Source organism: Anguilla rostrata, chromosome 1 (genome assembly GCF_018555375.3).
Source record: "Anguilla rostrata isolate EN2019 chromosome 1, ASM1855537v3, whole genome shotgun sequence".
NCBI lineage: Eukaryota > Metazoa > Chordata > Actinopteri > Anguilliformes > Anguillidae > Anguilla > Anguilla rostrata.
In genome coordinates this window covers 32,642,441-32,661,926 of record NC_057933.1, presented here as the reverse complement: position 1 = coordinate 32,661,926, position 19,486 = coordinate 32,642,441, and the positions used below count along the sequence as shown (strand labels likewise).

The window sequence follows — 19,486 nt, the reverse complement described above, 5'->3', positions numbered from 1 at the left end:
GGGTGTGTGTGTGTGTGTGTGTGTGAGTGAGTGAGAGAGAGTGAGTGTGTGTGAGAGAGAGAGAGCATGTGAGAGAGTGAGTGTGAAATAGTGAGTGTGTGTGACAGAGAGAGTGAGCGTTTGAGAGAGTGAGTGAGTGTGAGTAAGTGTTACTGCAGAAACAATCTGCCTCCATAGTCTGTGGCCTGTTGTTAAAGCTATTTGATGTAGCAAAGCCTGTAAACACTTAGTTTGTGTTTTACGTTTTTTTTAAAAATTATTTATAATTTATTATTATTCTAACAGCTCAGGCCCGTATAAGCAACATAAAAAATACCTGTTTTTTGTTCACTTTATTTAAAAATGAGCATATATCTTTTGCACATATTGTATAGCATACATTTTAGGTCTGTTATTTGTGTTAATATTGTCAATTTGGAATAACATTTTGTTTTTTGAATAAAATGATGGAAATAAAATTTCTTTTTGTGTTTTTATCCGATTCATCGATTAATCGAACAAATAATTGACAGATTAGTCGATTATCAAAATAGTTGTTAGCCCTAAGAAATTCCACTATCCCTTTATTCCCATCACCTGAAAAGTGAGCATGTTCAGTTCAGAGTCACTGTTCATCCTCTGCATCAGCCTGTCCGCGTTCTCAATAGACTCTAAAAGTCTGCACAGGAGTTCATCTGCTGTCTTTCTCAGGAAAGACTCACACTCCTAAAAAGAAAAAAAGAGAAACTTATGAATCATGACTAAGCTAATTAAATAAAAATATTTATAAACCATCACCAGCAATGCCTGCCACTTCATGGTACTCACATCATAGTTGGCTTTGTTTTTTCCAAATATGTACACAGTTATGCCACCATGAGCTCACTAAATACTATCATTGTTCAACAGCTTGTTCATTCATAAAAAATAGGTTTTTACCTTTAAGCCCTGAGAAACAGCTTACTTTCAAAGTAATACTCATCCAGAACCTGTTTTTTGTCAGGTTTCACAACTGTATTGAATGTTATGAAATGCTTTTGTGCACTCTCAAAAAACCAGAAACCGGTTTAAGATAATTATGAAATAAAACTAAGTTCAGTGATTCTCCTTTGGGCCTTTATTTCCCTCCTCTTCTATTAGCATACAAAGCTGAGTGCAGCAAGGTCCTGGTGCAGCTGGGCAATCATTTCTTCGTGACTCCTCTCTTTCCTCTCTGCAAGCCGCTCAATGATGTCAGAGCCCAGCTTCTCCACCACTATGTAGACCAGGACAGAATCCACCAGAAATTTAAAGCAGTGACTTTTGTACAACATATATTATGGTTTGACAGCACATCAAGCAACTGACCAAATAAATTCAAGAAGTTCTAGTCTGCTTTACATTCTTCCTCATCTTATTAATGAGGTCAGTCAGACTTGCTAGCCTGTAAAGCTTCTATAACAAAAATGAATACATTCAGAAATGAAAAATGAACAGTATATCTGAAAATCCTTAAAATAAAAGACATTCATAGGGCTGCTGAGTGGCTCATTCTGCTAAGGCACTGTTCAAGTGCATGGATGGGCCCCATAGTCTAGTATCGAAACTCTGAGAATTCCAGTGCTGACTGTGGCCAGCTCCAAGGGGCAATGCATAATTGGCAGTCTCATGTCTGAGCAAGCGTGAATTGACTGTGGCGTGATAACATATGGTGGCTGGCATCACATTGCTTGTTTGTGCTCATGTGAATTGACAACACTAGTTGTAATAAGCATTGCAGCAAGAGCATCTGGGCATTCCAGTTGGGAAAAAATGGCACAAAAAAAGAATATATATATGTATATATATGTCATTTCAGTATATGAGATTTCCTGTACATAGACATCATATCACAATAATTGCATTACATAATGTCATATATAATATATTAACATGCATTTACAGCATATTTTTGGTAACACTTGAATAATGCAACATAAAACATAAATAGCACTGCCACAATAATTGCATAGCACCTGTCATTACCAGCCATGGTAGCATATAACAACTCATCACAAGTGGCATATCATTATCATAATTAATCACAAAAAAATATGTTTTAAGATACATTTTTTCATTTGCCAGGAAAGACAGGAAATTAAATTGATCAGTTCTAACGCTAACATCAGCCTGCATCACGGGGTATTAGCACAGATCTTTGACAACTGCTTTGTATATGTCTCCTGTACTTCAAACAACATGTACTCACCATTGGGCAGATTGCTTAAGATTCAACCCCTCTCTCAAAGAGCCTAATTCATACTCTTAAGAGTAATGTTCTGTACATTGTGCATTGGCAATTTTGGAAAGGCAATATACATACAGATTTTGCACTTTTATGAAGCATGTTAATTTCTATTGTTGCCTATTTGGGACCACATATCTTGTATCACTCTTTAAGCAGAACTTATCTACAAACTGTGTCAGTACATAGCATACAATTTTAAAACTAGTGTGCTTAATTTATAGATCCTGCTTTACAGTGTATATTATAGTATATAGAGTGTATATTGTAATGATCTTGTAAGGATATGAATCTAATTTCCAACTCATAACTCCAAGTTACATGGTTACTACGTCATTACATGTAGAATTAGGCTAAGTCTTGCTCTGTGCAAACTAAATATAAACTATTAACATTTATTGATTCCCTGTACAGTGTAAGGCCATTTCAAATGGCATCTTTGGAATGATAACTTTACACTATTAACATCAGACTTAATTCTTCACAGTGCAAACATTTATATGGTTGTCACGACTCTGAAGAGTATGAATTAGGCTCAGAGATATAGAGGTTCAAAAATCGCTGTTTTACATGGAAAAGCTGCCCAACGCAAATATACTATTTCATTTTATTCCTCATATATACCTTCTTTATATGTTTTATCTGAGTAATGCATTTAAAAATACATTTTATTTTTATCTATTTTGGTCTGGGTATTCTCTAACTTCGCTAAAGCCAAATGTTCAAGGATTCACTCACCAACGGTATCTGGCAGGCCTCGAACCTCTTCTTCCACATTCTCCTCCTCGCTTTCCTGAAGGGGCCTCGCACCTGAAGACAGCTGATCCCTGTTATCACATACACATTTGTGAACAAACGTTCACACAAATCCACTTCTGCTATATGGATATGATAGCTCAATAAAAACGTTTTCTTTATTCAGCATAAAAAACATGCACAATAGTTTTTACTAAATCATGCTGCACAAAATGTTTCATAAAACTACAGCAGCTTTGATGAGTAAATTCTGCATTCAATTCATGACTATGAATTTTCTATTCATAGACTATGAAGGTAATTTTGCAAAAACATGTTCACCATAAAAAAGTGAAGTTATTCACATATGGGTCAATGACAAATAAGCTTTTCAAAATGGTTCGATTTTTTTTTTTTTTAAACTGACCAAAATTGATTTAAAAGGCCATTTCAACTCCAGAATGTATGTGCATATTAATATTTGTTATATAGCTTTTAAATGACAAAAGGGGACGAAAGGGGCAAACAAATATAACTATTGAATTATATACTATAATGTGCTTACCACTACTGAACAATACTATAAACATTAATTATTATAAAATACATGTAACATTATGCATTACCTAAATCCATTACTGATAGCACTTTTGCTGCAACTCATAGAAACAAACACTTCTTAAAGTTTTCCATAAGAAGAAATTAAAGTATTTAAAAACCTGTATAAATGATTTGTAAATATTATTTAGGAGTTTAAAGTTAAAGTTTCCCAAAGTTGATCTTGCAGTTGCAATAGTAAATTTGCTGGTTGCGCCACCTAACACTAGAAAAATTATCCTTTTGCAGAAACTTGCAGAAAGAGGCCATAAGAATTCAAATAGAAAGAAATGATATCTTAAAATATTAAAATATACTGCTGGCATGTCCTTTCCTATTAACACAATAATTTCCTCCCCCTAGTGGTATGGGTGCCGGCACCCACAGAATGGTAATATAGCAAAGATCCGCTATTCATTTTAAAATGGGCCACAAACACACCACAAATTCGAGGTAATCCCAACAACAGACTCCTTTCTGGCCAATAACGCCACTCGTTCCCTTATCAGTGCTCAGGGCAATAAATGGCAGGAAAATAAAAAGAGTCCCCGATCCCATCCAATGACTTATTACACAGTAACCCACATAATAAAACTTATTTTTTTATACTCTGTACGGTTACATAGTCTCGTTTAATTTTGCATGAAAAAACCGCATACCCTTTCAGCTTTCAGAACTTTAGCTCAGATCACCAAATAAGATTTGACTCTCGGCACCTGCCTGGAGCTCTAGCCCAAGTTTGCTGAGCACCTCCCCCAACCCGGGGGGGGTAGCTCCAGCCCTAGACCAGCTAGACCAGCTAGACCAGCTGGGTACCCCCGCCTCCTGCCACTGTTGATTTTCCATAACAAACCGGTGCCTGCCCACGGCAGATGGGTTCCCCCTCTGAGTCCAGTTCTGCTGGAGGTTCAAGGTTTCTTCCTGCTATCAGTCAGGGAGTTTTTCCTTGCCACTGTTGCCCTAGGCTTACTCTTTGGGGGCCGGTTTTCTGTAAAGCTGCTTTGTGACAAAGCTCATTTGTTAAATGTGCTACACAAATAAACATTGATTGATTGATTGAAAATTCAGAAAAAAAGTTTAAAATGTCCATATGGAATGTACTTACATTGCATTCACTTATATAAAATACTGGTTCTTTTGTCTATGTACATGTTTCTGTTATCCAAAATGCCTCATATTCAAGCTAACGCTGTTAGCTAGGTCAGGTGGTATTTTCTACTCAATCCAGCAAGAAACGATTTAGAACATGGCTGGTTTATCTGACCACCCCATGGTCTCTTAAGTACAGTAGTATTTTGTATAGCAGACATTTGCTTATTTAAACAGCGATAGGTTCACTTTTAAGTCAATCAATTTACAGAATGAATTGAACAAGACTGTATCCTTTCAAATGAGCCCTCATTGGTGTAATGGGTGCAGTCATTCCCAAGTAATGTAGCTATGTACTGCCAGGGGGGCTCTGGTTAATGATGATCGTTCTGACAGTGAATGAATGCACACAGCAAAAAAGCCTGCCATTGTGCTATAAAATGTATTTATAATTATGGTGGATTGGAGAAAAAGCTTTTAAACTCTGACAAAATTATTTGAAGAGCTTGAAAAAGGCTTTATTTTCATGTTTGTAAAGCGGATATTTGCTCAAATTCTGTGCGCTACTTGTCCAACAGCTTTTCAGCAAGACCCACTAAGTTTGGCTAGTAGTTCACATACTTGCTTCTGCCTTTTTGTGCAAATATCTTTTTGCGAAGTTTAAGATTTCACATCAGATAATCTCCCATTGATGAACACAGTGGAATTATGAACAACACACCTGCACACTAGCTGCAATCGATTGCTGCAGTTGCCATTAAGGCTGTCGAAAGTGCCATGAAATTGAGTTCAAATATTAGCTTTTGTAATTAGTTAGCGTTCAAATATATTTGAATATCATTTGCCTATAATTAACAAAAATAAGCTGCTTATTGTCGGGCGCAATATACACGTGACGCTCCCTCTAAACTGGCCTGCGCGTTATTTTTCACAAGCGGGCATAGAATAGAGGACATCGGTGAACTTTCATACTAGGTTACTACATCTGGGCCTCATTTATAAAGAGTATTTTAGATCAACTGTGTGGCGCATATGTAGAAAATCACGTCAAAGTAGTGATTTATAAAATTTCAACATGACTCGATTTGACCGTGGAAACTGCTGTGGCTCTACGTCAGGTCTTCACTTGACGTATGCAAGCAAATTCATTTTATAAATGAGCCCCCTGCAGTTTCTATAGCCTAATGCGCAAATGAATAAAGCACTTTCTTGTGGATGTAATTTGCCACAACTCAGCATTTATTAATCACAATAATAGGGAAATTATTGTTTCTAGGAAATCCCTGTTTATTTCTTAACACAAAATCTATTCAAACGGCTAATACTGTAGCCTAAAACAAAATAAATTACTTACTCGGTTTAGTTTGTTTAACTTCTTTCATCATCAAATTTTATCAAAATCTTCAAAACAGAAAGAAAACATAGCCTGCCATGGGAACATTATTTAGCCTAAATTGTCAGATGACCAGTAACGTTAGCACAGCAAATGAATTTCGCGTGCATGAACATGATTCGCCGCATGAAATTAAAGCCTGTATATTTATGTTAATTACAAAACGCGGGGTCCAAAACTAATATTCGAATGTTCACATTTAGGTTCGAACTTAAAAAAAAGAAAAGATTTTCGAATAGTTTTCGAACTTCAAATATTTTTTTGACAGCCCTAGCTGCCATAGATACAGACCATCGCTCTCTCTTTTGGAAAGCATCTAAATAAAAAATTCTCTGGCAATAGGTGGATGATCTTCACAGAAGCATAGCAACAGCAAATTGCATAATATTAGTTTTCAGTTCCTGCCAGCAAACAAAATGTTAATTCTTGCAAGATATTGAAACTAAAAACATGTTAGAATTGACTCTCCTCTCTTATCCCATACCAAAAAGAAATATATTGGCATATATTTCCATATATCCATAATATATGTGCACTATTTGTCAGTATATGTTCATTCCTGTTCAAATATATTTCTTATATTCAGAATATACAGAACATATATTTTAATATATGCTTAAAATATGTCACAGCATATTTTGGTTAGAAATATATGGACAAGAATATATGCATAAATATATGTCACAGTACATTTTGGTTAAGAAATATATGGATAAAAATATGCAAAGGTATACAATTAGCCTACACTCCTTGCTATGAAATGTACACTAAAATGAATGTATGTGGCATGTTTAGGCCAAGTACTTGAATAGCTATTGTCTATTTGATTCTGTGGGTCAAGGAAACCAGAGGCATCCTTGTGGAAGTTAGGTCCCCTGCAAATGAGGAATAGTTAAGTTTCACTAATTTATCATGATGGCAGACAATTAAGAATCCATTCTAATCACAGGTTTCACTACCCACCTGTGTACAGTTATAATCATATCTAATTAAAATTTTCTCATATGGGGGTTCCTGGGACAAAATCTCTAACATTGACATGAAATATTTTTTATGATCGATATACAACATGGTTTTTTAAAAAAATTCTATACAGATTGTCTTCACAATCATTATAATAGTCAGAAAACATATATGGAAATATATTTAAACAAAATATATTTAATGTGCCAATTTTTAATATTTACATATATTGTTAAAATATATGTTATTATATCTATATATGTTATTAAATATATTTTACATATATTTTTTTTCGGTATGGGATGTGTTCACAATATGTGATTTTGAGTGAAGAAAATTTCTTTTGTGGGGTAGATTACATGTTCAAAACATTATCCAAAATGTGCAACTTCTTGGAAAAGCCCTTGCAAAATTTCCCTGCTTTTAGTTACAGTTGAGGCCAAAAGTTTACATACACTTAGGCTGGAGATATTCAAACAGTTTTTAACAATTCCGCACATTTCATGTTACCATACATTCCTTTTGGCAAGTGAATTAGGGCATCTACTTTGTTCACATAAAAGGTAATTTTAAAACAATCGATTAGAGACAGATTTATTTCAGCTTTAATCCACTATATCAGAATTCCAGTGGGTCAAAAGTTTACATACACCACATACATGACCACGACTATACAACTCACTTATTTGAAACAATGTAGCTAGGAAACTACCATAATTGTGCAGGATGAAAGTAGTGTGTAGTGTTTGACAGAGTACCAAGAAATGCATACTTAGCAACAGCATATCTCCCTCTCGCTCTCTCTCTCTCTTTCTCTCATGCACACACACACACACACACAGTGAACTGTATATGAACTTTGAGCTATGCCATGATTAACACTGAATACCTCAAACTGTTTCATCTTGAAATGTGAGCGATAAGTAAAATTATATTGAGGAATGACTTCTTTGGCATATCACTCTATTCTGCAGACCTCTTCATTAGTTGCACTACATGACAATACTCAGTGTACTTGTACAATATCTGACATATCAGGATTTCTATAAGTCCTCTAATATCTTGGAAGCCACGACAAAAAGGCCCCTTTTTATTTGCATCCATATTAAAAATACATTGTTGGCGAACTAAATGGAATGTTAATTTAAAATAATTCACAGTAACTTCTTGCTGCAAACATAGTTCACCAAGAACATTCACTGTCATGAATGCACGTCTATATTGTCAGGTTCAAAAACATTCCAAATCCTTAGCGATTAGGCTAACACAAGCTCCTCAAATAGAAGACAGTCTAAGGTAGGGGTGTCCACACTACGGCCCGTGGGCCATCTGCGGCCCCCCAGCATTACTGAAACGGCCCGCAAGTTAAATAAAATCTAATTTGGCCTGCTATTAAGAAAATTTAAAAAACAAAAGATCCACTATTTGTTGTAGTCTGTATTTCCGGTCACTTGTCTCCCCAGTACTGTCTCTGTGTCTGTGTTCCCTGAGCTGCTTCACTCCCCTGTACTTGTGTGATTTCACTATTCGGGTGGTTCCGGGTTTTCGTGGTTTCCCCCCTTCTTTCCAGTCTCGCTTTACTTACTTCCTGCCTATTTCTAGTTTTACTAATTTCTACTAATCCCTACTAATTTATAGATTGTAAAGTACTAACCTCACTAATATACTAACATGTGAATATTACTAATGGACTAACACACACTAGTTTTGGGTTTTTGATAGTTTAGATCACTATACTAATACATTAACCAGTCTCCCCTTTTCCATGCTGCGCTGTAGCTCCGCGCCTTTTCTTTCTAGCCTGCTCTAACGCTGAGTTCTGCAATTGCCTGCACCTGTCTCTTGCTCTGACTGCACCTCTCTCTCTCTGCACGTGTTTTACCTGCTTCACCCAGGCCGTCTATTATCATTGTTGTCTATGTGATTCCAGTCCGCGTTTTGTCAGTCCCCTGTCATTGAATTAGTTTTCCTAATGTTCTTCACCTGGATGTTGTTTGTTACCTCACTCACTTAACCCCTCCTTGATTGTTACCTTCCCCAGTGTATAAATGTCAGTCTTTTCCACCAGCTCAGAGTCAGAACGTTGATCGTATTCATTGTGCCGATTATTTGTAAGCCTTTGTCTATCGAGATTCCTGCGACACCCCTTTGCCCGACTTCGAGTTTGCCTGCCCCTTTTGGTTTTGTTTGCTTCTGGTTCGACCTTCGCTTTGCCTTGACTTCTCTTTTGCCTGTCCCTTTGTACCTTCGCCATTCTGATCTCCTGGTTTTTGATTTTTTGCCTGTCTTTTCACTATTCTTTTGGAAACTCGATTCGGCACCGTCCTCTCTCTGATTACCTGGCTTCGAACCTCGGACTGATTAAAGACAACGTTTTTTGGATTTCCCTGGTCTGCGTGTGGGTCCTTACTCAGAACTTAACACTATTAAGAAAGTAAAAAAAAAGATGTTCCTAGTTTAAACACTGGGTGTCGCTATCACGTAAACCCGCATCTAAAAATAGATCAGCTCCCCCTCCTCTTTCCCCTCTTCAAAACTTAAAAATTTAATGTTAGTCTTACGAGAAATACAGCCACCCCGTAAATAGAAGATTTGTCAAGTAACCAAAAGCAGCAACTTTCAGGCAAAGCACATACATTTGATTTCTATTCAATCACATGCGATGACAGTACTGATGCCACAGACACTGCTCAGTTGTTAATTTTTTTGCAAGGGGTTGACAACGATTTTTGCATTTAAGAAGAGCTCCTTGATCTAAGGAGCCTCACAGGTACAACAATGGGAAAGGACATTTTTGAAGTTGTGTCAGTTGAAAACATCAATCTACTATGGGACAAGCTGTGTGGAGTTACCACTGATGGAGCACCAGCCATGACGGGCGAGTGGAACGAGATGGCTTCAATCGTATGCAGAAAAGTTGGGGAGTTTTGAGGTGAGGCCATGAAATTGCACATCAGGAAGCACTCTGCGCCAGAGCCACCCAGCTGGGTGATATAATGAGTAAAGTGGTGAAAACCATCAACTTAATCCGATCGAAAGCACTCTATCGCAGAGAATTTCAGACATTTCTGTCTGAAAGTGATGCGGAATATGGTGACATAATCTACCACTCTGATGTGTGCTGGCTTAGTCGCAGCTCTGTTCTAAAGCGGTTCTATTTGAATTCAATTTGCGATTGGAAATTCACCGATTTTTGAAAGAAAAAAACCTGGCCCTTTATGAACTGAGGGACCCTGCTTGGTTGGCAGACCTGGCCTTTTTAGTTGACCTAACTGGCCAGCTGAACGTGCTTAACAAAAATCTGCCAGGGAAAGACACGCTAGTGTCTCAAATGTACGTGCACATTAAATTATTTGCCATGAAGCTCCGTCTTTTTGAGAGACAAATCAGTGACCACAATGCCGCACACTTCCCACTTGAGAAAATGGGGAAATGTGACAGTACTCACATCACTGATCACAGAATTGAACCAGCGCTTTCAAGACTTTGCTTCCATTGAAAAGGACATTAACCTGTTCTCAAGCCCTGTGGCCCATCCCTCCATAATTTTTAATCCATCTGGCCCTCAGTAAGAAAAGTCTGTACATCCCTGGTCTAAGGTCTTCCAAGTCCTATGTGGAGGAGGTGAGATTTACCTTTGTGTTGGGCTTGGCATCCTCTCTCTGGCTGAGAGGCCTAAGCAAAGAAATGCTCATCACCTTTGCGGTGGATGAGAAATGTAGATGGGAAGTCTGAAGACTTTCCGGTCCCCCCTTTAGAGGGATAAGTAAAAGTGTGGAATTCTTTCCCCTGTTTCAGGGAAGAAGAAGCTGAAGGTCTTTCTGCTTGATCAGCAGAAAAGGGGCCTGATGAATTGCCATCTGAGTCATGAGGGTTTCTGGAGAACCACTCACTTCCTCTCATGTGTCATGGGGGACGAGACTATGCGGGCCGTGCTTCTGCAGTGTCCTGGGTGTCCTGTTGAGGACGGGAAGCATCAGGACACTGATATTTGTCCCTCTGAGTTTTTTGGCCTAGGTGGGAAGGACAAAGCGTAGCTCAAATGCCTCTGCAATGCAGGAGAGAAACCTTTTCAGTTTCTATGAGCTGTAGAGCATAAATCAAAGAACAAGGGCAGTAAAAGCAGCAATTTATTAATCCTGACTAGTAACACTATTAATGAATAGGTGTTAAAATAAAAGTGATGATTATCACTGTTTTAACATTACACTTGTTGTTAGCTAAGTATGAAAATTAAAAACAACAATCACAATCCACTCTCCTTAAGCACAATTGGCCTATTTCAGCTCTGTAAAAGGCTCAATGGGCTTGAAGGGAGCGTGGCTAGTATCAAGAATTCCTTCACTCATTTAGTGATGCCCCCTACTCCTCAGGGATAACCCACTGCTACACAGACCTCCTTCAAGATGCTGGAGGACACAAATACAGTACCACAACCACATATCTTGCAACCCCCTGTCCGCTAGACCCCATTCCATCTGCAGACCTCCAGTCTATATCCAGTGAGGTCCTTTCTTATCTGTCCTCCATCATTAACGCCTCCCATGCCTGTGGCCATGTTCCCTCTGACTTTAAATCGGCTTGTGTTACCCCACTCCTTAAGGAACCTACCTTAGACCCTGACGTCAAGAACTATCGACTTCCATTTTGAGAAAATGCCGACAAATGGAATTTAATCGTTTTGTAAAATCATAGATAATGTCAACAGAACGTATGTGAGATGATGGTTTGATAAAGAACATGTGGTAAAATGCACTCAATGGCCACTTTATTTGCCACACCTTCTAGGGATGGTGCCGAATACAAATACCATATTCGGTAACACTTGAATAATGCATTCTCTCCAAATGTTTTCTCCTCCTGAATTTTCCCAATATAATTTGGATCTTTTCTTCCCACCTCTTTGATGCCATTCGCTCAGAAGTCAGCACCAAGTTTCTCAATTAGACACACAAACACACACACACACACACACCTGCAGAGAGACAGCAAGTGACCGTTTCTCGTAAAAGTAGATAGGCTATGGGGCTTGGGGGACATTAAAATTAAAATTACTCCAATACTGCAAATGCAATATCCCCCCCTTCCATAACTTCCCTAAATATTTGAGCTCAAAATGCGTTTTAAAATTAGAAAAAAAGTAAAGAAATACAGGCAGTCTGTGTAATTTTCTTCACAAAACCACTCACCAGACAGTAGACAACAACAGGTGCTTTTACCCAGGTGCGAACGTGTCATTGTCTACTCTGGCACGCTATTCAACAATTGAATGGCCGATGCTTTGATACGAATTACCCAACAAAGCGCTATCAAACTTAATTTTGCACCAAGCTGATAAAGCCTTTAGGTGGGGATGAATAATTGTGGATGCTGTAGTTGTATAAATGATAGGCTTAGAACTCAGCAGAGATAACGCCACCGACATATTTTCTGGTTTTCACTGAAACTAAGACTTTGAATAATCTGAACAGAATAGCTATACCAGTGTTGCCAACTATTTTCTATGGAAAGTAGCTAAGGCCTCCTCTAAAAGACGCTAGATGACGTCATATGTTCATCTGCATATGTATGATGTCACCACATAATCATTTGCATATTTAAAAAAACATGTTACACAATGGAGGGAGATTTTCTGAAAAGATGCCAATGAAAGCCATACAAACTAACTATGTACATATTTACTAAATAGTCTAACTTGGTCAAATGAACTATTTAGGCTACATATTTACAAGACAGTCAAATTAACTAAGCATATTTTCAAAGTAGAGTCAAACTAACTATTTACACATATACAGTCAAATGAATGATCAGTGATTGGTCGTTGGGCACACTGAAATGCGCATGCGCAGCTCATTCATGTTTCAGTCTTGCTGCTGGTCAGTCGACCAAACCTTGCTCTCGGAGAGAGCCACACACTCTCTCTCTCCCACAGACCGCAACAGTCATGTTGGCTAGAAAGCAGGGCTGGGCGATATATCGCAGCGATAATTATTGTGTGCAATAACGGTCGTCGCCACCGTATGGGGTATCACCTTTCTTTTGCCTTCTTTTTAATTATACCTGAAGCGTTACTAAACAACTAAAGAGGCTGTGTAAAATGCTTCCGGAGAAAAACGGAACCGCCTTTACCTACTGAGTGTTGACAGCCAAGACAGCCAATCAGCAGCAAGGTCGCACTGCAGCTTGGTGGGGCGCAAAACTTCCCTTTAAACTAATCATTGATCTCAACCTGTTTTCATTCATTTTCCTTTATTATCAAGTGTGCCAACGATCGGACTATTCAAATGGCAAGTAACCTAACACACAGTGTCTTCATACCGTGTTAGGGGGATTAAATCATAAATTCAATTTATCCGTTAAAAATCAGTTTTAATCACCAAGTACTCTGCACTTAACAAACAAGATACACCAGTCTGTTATCTACCGTGTTAGCTTTCAGAATAACCAGAAAAAACAAAACCTGCACTTCAAGATTGTTTACAATCTACGCATTGCAGAAATCTGCCATGAATACGAGTGCGGAGAAAGAAGTGCATGAATCCGCAAATAATTTTGATTAAAAATGTGCACAATTTCGTACTGCAAATGAAAATAAATGTAGGCTATAAGGCCAAGGCTACTCGCTAAAACTGCCTATTTGGGGAGAGCTGGCTATATATGATAGCATTGAGTAGCCTATTTTGTGGATTAATTGTATTGATACTCAAGGAAAATCAGGGGAAGTTTCTGCCACTGCTTAGTGATTAAAAAGGATTTTTTTTAAATCGCATGTATCATTAAATCTTCCTAACACAATGTGAAGAAGCTGTGTGTCACTTTCCAATTGATTAGTCAGATCTTTGCATGCTTGTTAATCACAGAAAATTAATTAAAACAGTTTGAGATCAATGATTAGTTTAAAGGAAAGTTTTGCGCCCTACCAATTTTCAGCTCACCTGTTGCCACGCAATAGGTGAATTTTTAAAATCCGGAAAGCGTTTCACGCGGCCTCCAAAAGCGTGGTTGTTTGCTATCGCGTCAGGTATAATTAATATAAGAGAAAAAGACAAAAAGAAAAGCGGTACACCACACGGTGGCAACGACCGTTATTGCACGCGATAATTATCACTGAGATATGTCGTTCAGCCCTACTAGAAAGCCACAGAGAGCACAGGGAATACTGCAGACTCACAGAGAAATGTTGGCAACTCTCTTTCAAGGAAAGTACCTAATGTTTAGTTAAAAAGTCGCTAGATTTGTCGCTAGGGTCTTTTTTGAAATAAAGTCACTAAAGGGGTCTGAAAAGTCACCTAATCTAGTGACAAAGTCGCTAAGTTGGCAACACTGAGCTAGAATCACAAATTTGTTGACTTTTGAAGTTCCTTTACCATTAGGATGCTATCTTCAAAGGGAGCTCAATTCTAAGGATGCAGATAGTAAGGCAGTTGCCTTCCAATTGGGACACTGTGTCAAACCTTGAAACAGATGGGCTACAGCAGCAGAATACCACACTGAGTTCCACTCCTGTCAGTTAAGAACAGGAAGATGAGACTACAGTGAGCATGTGATCTCCAAAACGGGACAACTAAAGATTCAAATAATGTTGCCAGGTTTGACAAATCTCCATTTCTACTGCAAAATGCAGATGGTAGGGTCAGAATTTGGTTTAAACCACATAAATCCATGGATCCATCCAGCACTGTGTCAGCAAATTTCAGTATACTGCCGGTTGAGTTAATTAGCGGTATTAATGCGACAAGAAGCGCTTTGTCGTTTTAATGCATAACACGCAATTCCTTGCGCCCACAACCTGCCAGTCCCCCATTTGTTCCTTTAACAGGTAGAGGGTATCGTAAACCTTCTCAAGATGGCAACCAGGACGTGATACTAAAGGGGAAATAGATAAAAAGCAGGCTGAATCCAGATGCCTGGTCTTCCCCACACTGGTGGACTTAACGGGCATGAACCTGTAACCGAGCAAAGTTTTGAGGCAATGCACAGTTGTGCTTAGATAAGTTTTTTTGTTTGTTGTTGTTACTTATGGGACATTGGAAGAAAGTAGTTCCATTTTTCTTGGGGTGATTTATGGACTTTATTGAGTAGCTTTGCAGGGGGGAAATTTAGACATTTTTTGAGGAGGTGGTTGATTTAATTGTTTGTTATAAAGGAATGTATAAATGACAGGGCACCTAAGGAGGTGTGGATGTGATAAGCTGTGGTGTGTCTGCTGATTGAAACACAGTATCCTAAGAATATTATAACTCGCCTTGACTGTGATTTCTGAGTTTGTTAAAACATAACTGACCTCAATACATCTACTCATAACTGTAGCAAGAAGACATTTACAAACATATGAGTTATTGTTATTGTTGTATGACAGACAGGTGAGTACAAGTAGTCACTGAGGCTGTTTTTTATCTGAATCTATGATGGTTAAGGACGTAACCTGTACAAATAGCTATATAATCCTATGTCTCTATGGCTTGTGGGGGATATTTGGGCATCCCATACAACTCTTCTATTGAAAAGGAGCAGAAATTGTAGAGTGCTGTTAGAAAAGTAAGTTCCAGAAATCAGAACAGTTTAATAAAGCCTTTAGGTAGGCTATAAGCTGATAAAGGTGGAATGTGAGCAGATATCTGGATAAGGAAGTAAGTCTCATATTTAATTTAAATTCCTCACGGTTAAGAATCCAAGACTTTAACCTTTGACCTTTTCCAGTTTTTATTTCATGTAAATTGTCTTCAGATTCACCTAAATCAGTGCACAAACAGCTGAACTGCAAATTATGGTGGTGACATGCATGTTGGGTTTGGAACCATGAGGTTTTACACTGAGTAGATTCTCAAATTTGCATAAAATATGAATCTGTTAACACTAATTTGTGTTCACAGAGAATACAGCATTGCAACATTAGCAGCATTCTGGAAAATGACATTCAATATAGCTAGATGTTCTGCATTTGGAAAATAAATCTACAAAGATTATTTTATGGATTTGTATTCAACTTAAAAAATCTGTTAATAGTAGGTGATTGAAGACTACCAGGATCTAGATATTGTGCTGTTGCAGTAAAATACTGGAATACATAGCAATAATTTCATCTAAATCAAAACAAGGTTTTATACGGTGCATTTTGTAAGTATTTGGACAATTTTTTGGTCTTTTGGCTCTGTACTCCAGCACATTGAAACAATGAATATAAGGTTAAAATGCAGACTGTCAGCTTTAATTTGAGGGTATTTACATCCTAATTGGGTGTGCTGTCTAGGAATTACAGCTATTTTTACACATAGCCCCCCACATTTTATAGGACCAAAAGTCATTGGAATATGTTATAAAGTTGTCAGATTCAATATTTGGTTGCAAATCCTTTGCATTTGATTGCTACTTGAAGTCTGTGACCCACAGACATAATCAGATGCTGGGTATCTTCCCTGGTGATGCTCAAAAAATGTACAAAGAAGGACAAGTAAATTGGTTCCTGATATGGAATGGAAATGTGAGGAAAGGCTGAAGATGCTTATTCTATTCAGGCTTATGAAAATGAGCCTGAGGTTGAGGTTTTGAAATTCATAATATAGATTAAAGTGAACTACATTTTTCAGGTTGCCTTCACCAGAACAGGGGCTTGGACGAAAGCTAAAGGTAAGTTCCGCACTGATGTCAGTAATGTAGAATATTTTTTCCAGATCATGTAGTATAGACAGAGAGCCAGAATGTTAAAGTCCAGGTTTGACACATTGCTGGATTGACACACATGGATACCAATAGTCTTTACTTAAATGATGATGAGCTTAAATTGACTGAATGTCCAATTCTGGCCATAATGAATTCTTGTTTTTTTGGTGTTCTGTTGATACAAAATGCATTTTTGAAGCATATCTTTGCTGCCCAAAGAAACTGTACAGTAGCAAAAGAAGTAGTCTTTTCATTTTTGTTCTTAGTGGCTGACAAAATAGACGGTTTTTACACAAAAGATATAAACCCTCATTTTCTATTTTGTTGAAACAATCACGTGTACATGGTTGGAGACTTACGTCCTAAAGAATACACCCAACTTTTGTGTTGAAACAAAACCTACGCTTATGACATCATACATGTGCTGTATAAGTATGAAATGCCCATCGCCAAACCGTGAACCTTCCACTATGACAGAGGAAAATGCTATGCTTCTTGAATCACAAGTGATGTAACTTTAAAACATGTATATACAGTAATTTCATTACCACTAGCACTCCATTGGCTTTACAAAACAACAATTGTAATACGTTACAAATATCAGAACTGTTTGAAATCAGATATCTTAAGTATGAGCTCAAGAGGAACTTGACAGCTGTCCATGCAGATATTAAGGTTACATTCGTAATCGTGATTGGAAGTTTTTAAGCAACTAACCATGGATATATCAACTGCGGTTTTTCAATCATTTCTGAATTCTCACAGCCTACAATCTACAGTTTTTACGTTAATCGGGTCTGACTGCTCCAATGACATAGTATTACCGGCGACATTGTGGCCACAGTTGGGTGAAATATATCCGCGAACAATAGATGATCGCCGCCTGGATGACACGTACAAGATAGCCGTGATCCCAGTCTATAGCTGAAAATACGAGTTCAAAAAGTCCGACTGCCTCCGTGGTCACATAATATACATACAAGAATTTAATTTAAGCAGAGGGCCACTAGCTAATATGGTTACCTAATACTTATGTCTACCAATGCGCGATAATTATTCCATACAGACCTGATCCTCTGAACAGTGTCAGTGTCACGGGCTGTCGGGGCGTTGTCGCTCTGCACGGACACCTCATTAGCTGCACGTCTCCTCCGAGTGTCATGTAAAGTCCTGGACAACTGAACCTGAAAGAAATAATATTCTCGATCTCTTAACTCTGAACATGATGACATTTGCTAAATAAAACATAGCGCACTGAGTCAACCCAAATTATTAGAACGGGTCCTTTAGTTAGCCTAAATGCCGTGTAAATCCCACGAGTCCAAATGGGATTTACTTCAACTTTTAGAATTAGAGTAAAAAGTTGTTAATGCATGTAAGGTTTATTATAGCATACCTGGGCGTCAAACATCTGTCGGTAAACCTTTCCGCTGGGAATCACTCGAGTTTCAGCCATCATCGCCAGCGGTCACACACTGGGAACTCTACGATTATTTTAAAAAGCAGCGTTGGTAAAGTTAAGTAATCTAAATTTTGGTGAACGTTTCCACCACGTGCTTCGTATCTAGCTTGTAGTCAGCTCGTTTGTTGGAAAGCCGTGTAAGCTACCAACGTTAAACCGATTTTGGCTATGTATGACAAAATAAATGTTGGTGGTCGTCGAGTTAATGCTAATCGCTTAATATTTGAGCAAGCAAGCAAACAAGAAAGCCTAAGTCAGATATTGCGTAAAAACATTGGCCAGCTCGAAGTTCCAGTAGGCTAACTTGCATTGTAATTCTAGTATTACAAAGTTCTCGCTGCAATATTTTTCTTAAGTATCGACAGCCAACCTTTTGCAACGCAGTCTCTGCTTGCTACGGCGTCCCTGTGTTACTAAGACAACGGTTGTTGATCCCACAATCATTTGCCAAGAGGTATTTAATAGTATACGTCTTGCTGTCCTGGTCCAGATAAGAAGTTCCTATTTTCGTTCATATTGTAGAATGATGTAGTTCCGGTAATAGAAGGTCCGTATGCACAATGAACGTCCAATTTGAATTACATCTTGGTTTATACTGCGCCTTAGAAGTAGCTGAAACGTCTGGTTCCGGAAGTGGTAATACCATTCATATTCATAGCTTTGTGTTTCTGCAACTACGGTCACTTTTGACTCTCCCAAATTAAAAAAATCAACTTCTATGAATTTTAATTTTAACCATCAGAGTCTGTAATACATATAAACAGATACACAAAATTGCATATAGTCATTAAGATTTTAATCTGGAACATGTTTATTTTTGATGGTTTTCATCAGTTGTTCTTACAAAATGTCCTTACCGCAACATTACAATAACGTTCATTTTGTACATTTTCCTTTTTTAATTTCTGTAAAATTTTAAGACATTTAAATTCATTGTCATCAAGCTTTGTGCATCATTGTAAATACTGATATAAAAAATAATTAAAAATAGGGGATTTCATGGTTTTCTCTATGCCATGGATAATTTAGACAGTAACCTTAGATGTCAATTGTCTTCATACAGACAAAAAGATAAAATATATTGCTTTTTATTACAGATATTGCAATTCTAATGTGTAAATCATTTCTACATAAGTGTTAAAATATTTTTTGCAAATAAAAATCATAATAATAATTAAAATAAAGCATTGCTGCAGTAATGACACATTGTGTTGGTAAGGACACAGTGCTAATGGTAAATGTTAATAATGTAACAATAGGCTACTGTAGAGAACAACAGTAACAGACAAAAACAGAAGGTATTACGTGTCAAAGATAGTAGAGGTATTGCAGTAAAGACTGGGTC

At 37.7% G+C, this 19,486-nt stretch overlaps 1 protein-coding gene across 1 annotated transcript in view; it reads right to left on the bottom strand.

Annotated features, from left to right (window-relative positions):
- ccdc180 (coiled-coil domain containing 180) overlaps positions 1 to 18,785 on the bottom strand; it is a 103,633-nt gene extending 84,848 nt beyond the window's left edge. The window contains exons 1-6 of the mRNA XM_064335359.1: positions 18,512 to 18,785; positions 18,076 to 18,163; positions 17,748 to 17,863; positions 2,981 to 3,069; positions 1,125 to 1,234; positions 577 to 705 (exon numbers count right to left, since the gene is read on the bottom strand). Of these exons, the coding sequence (XP_064191429.1) occupies positions 577 to 705; positions 1,125 to 1,234; positions 2,981 to 3,069; positions 17,748 to 17,863; positions 18,076 to 18,138 (507 nt within the window). The 5' untranslated portion in view covers positions 18,139 to 18,163; positions 18,512 to 18,785. The remainder of the gene's footprint in view (positions 1 to 576; positions 706 to 1,124; positions 1,235 to 2,980; positions 3,070 to 17,747; positions 17,864 to 18,075; positions 18,164 to 18,511) is intronic.
- Positions 18,786 to 19,486: the final 701 nt, after the last annotated feature.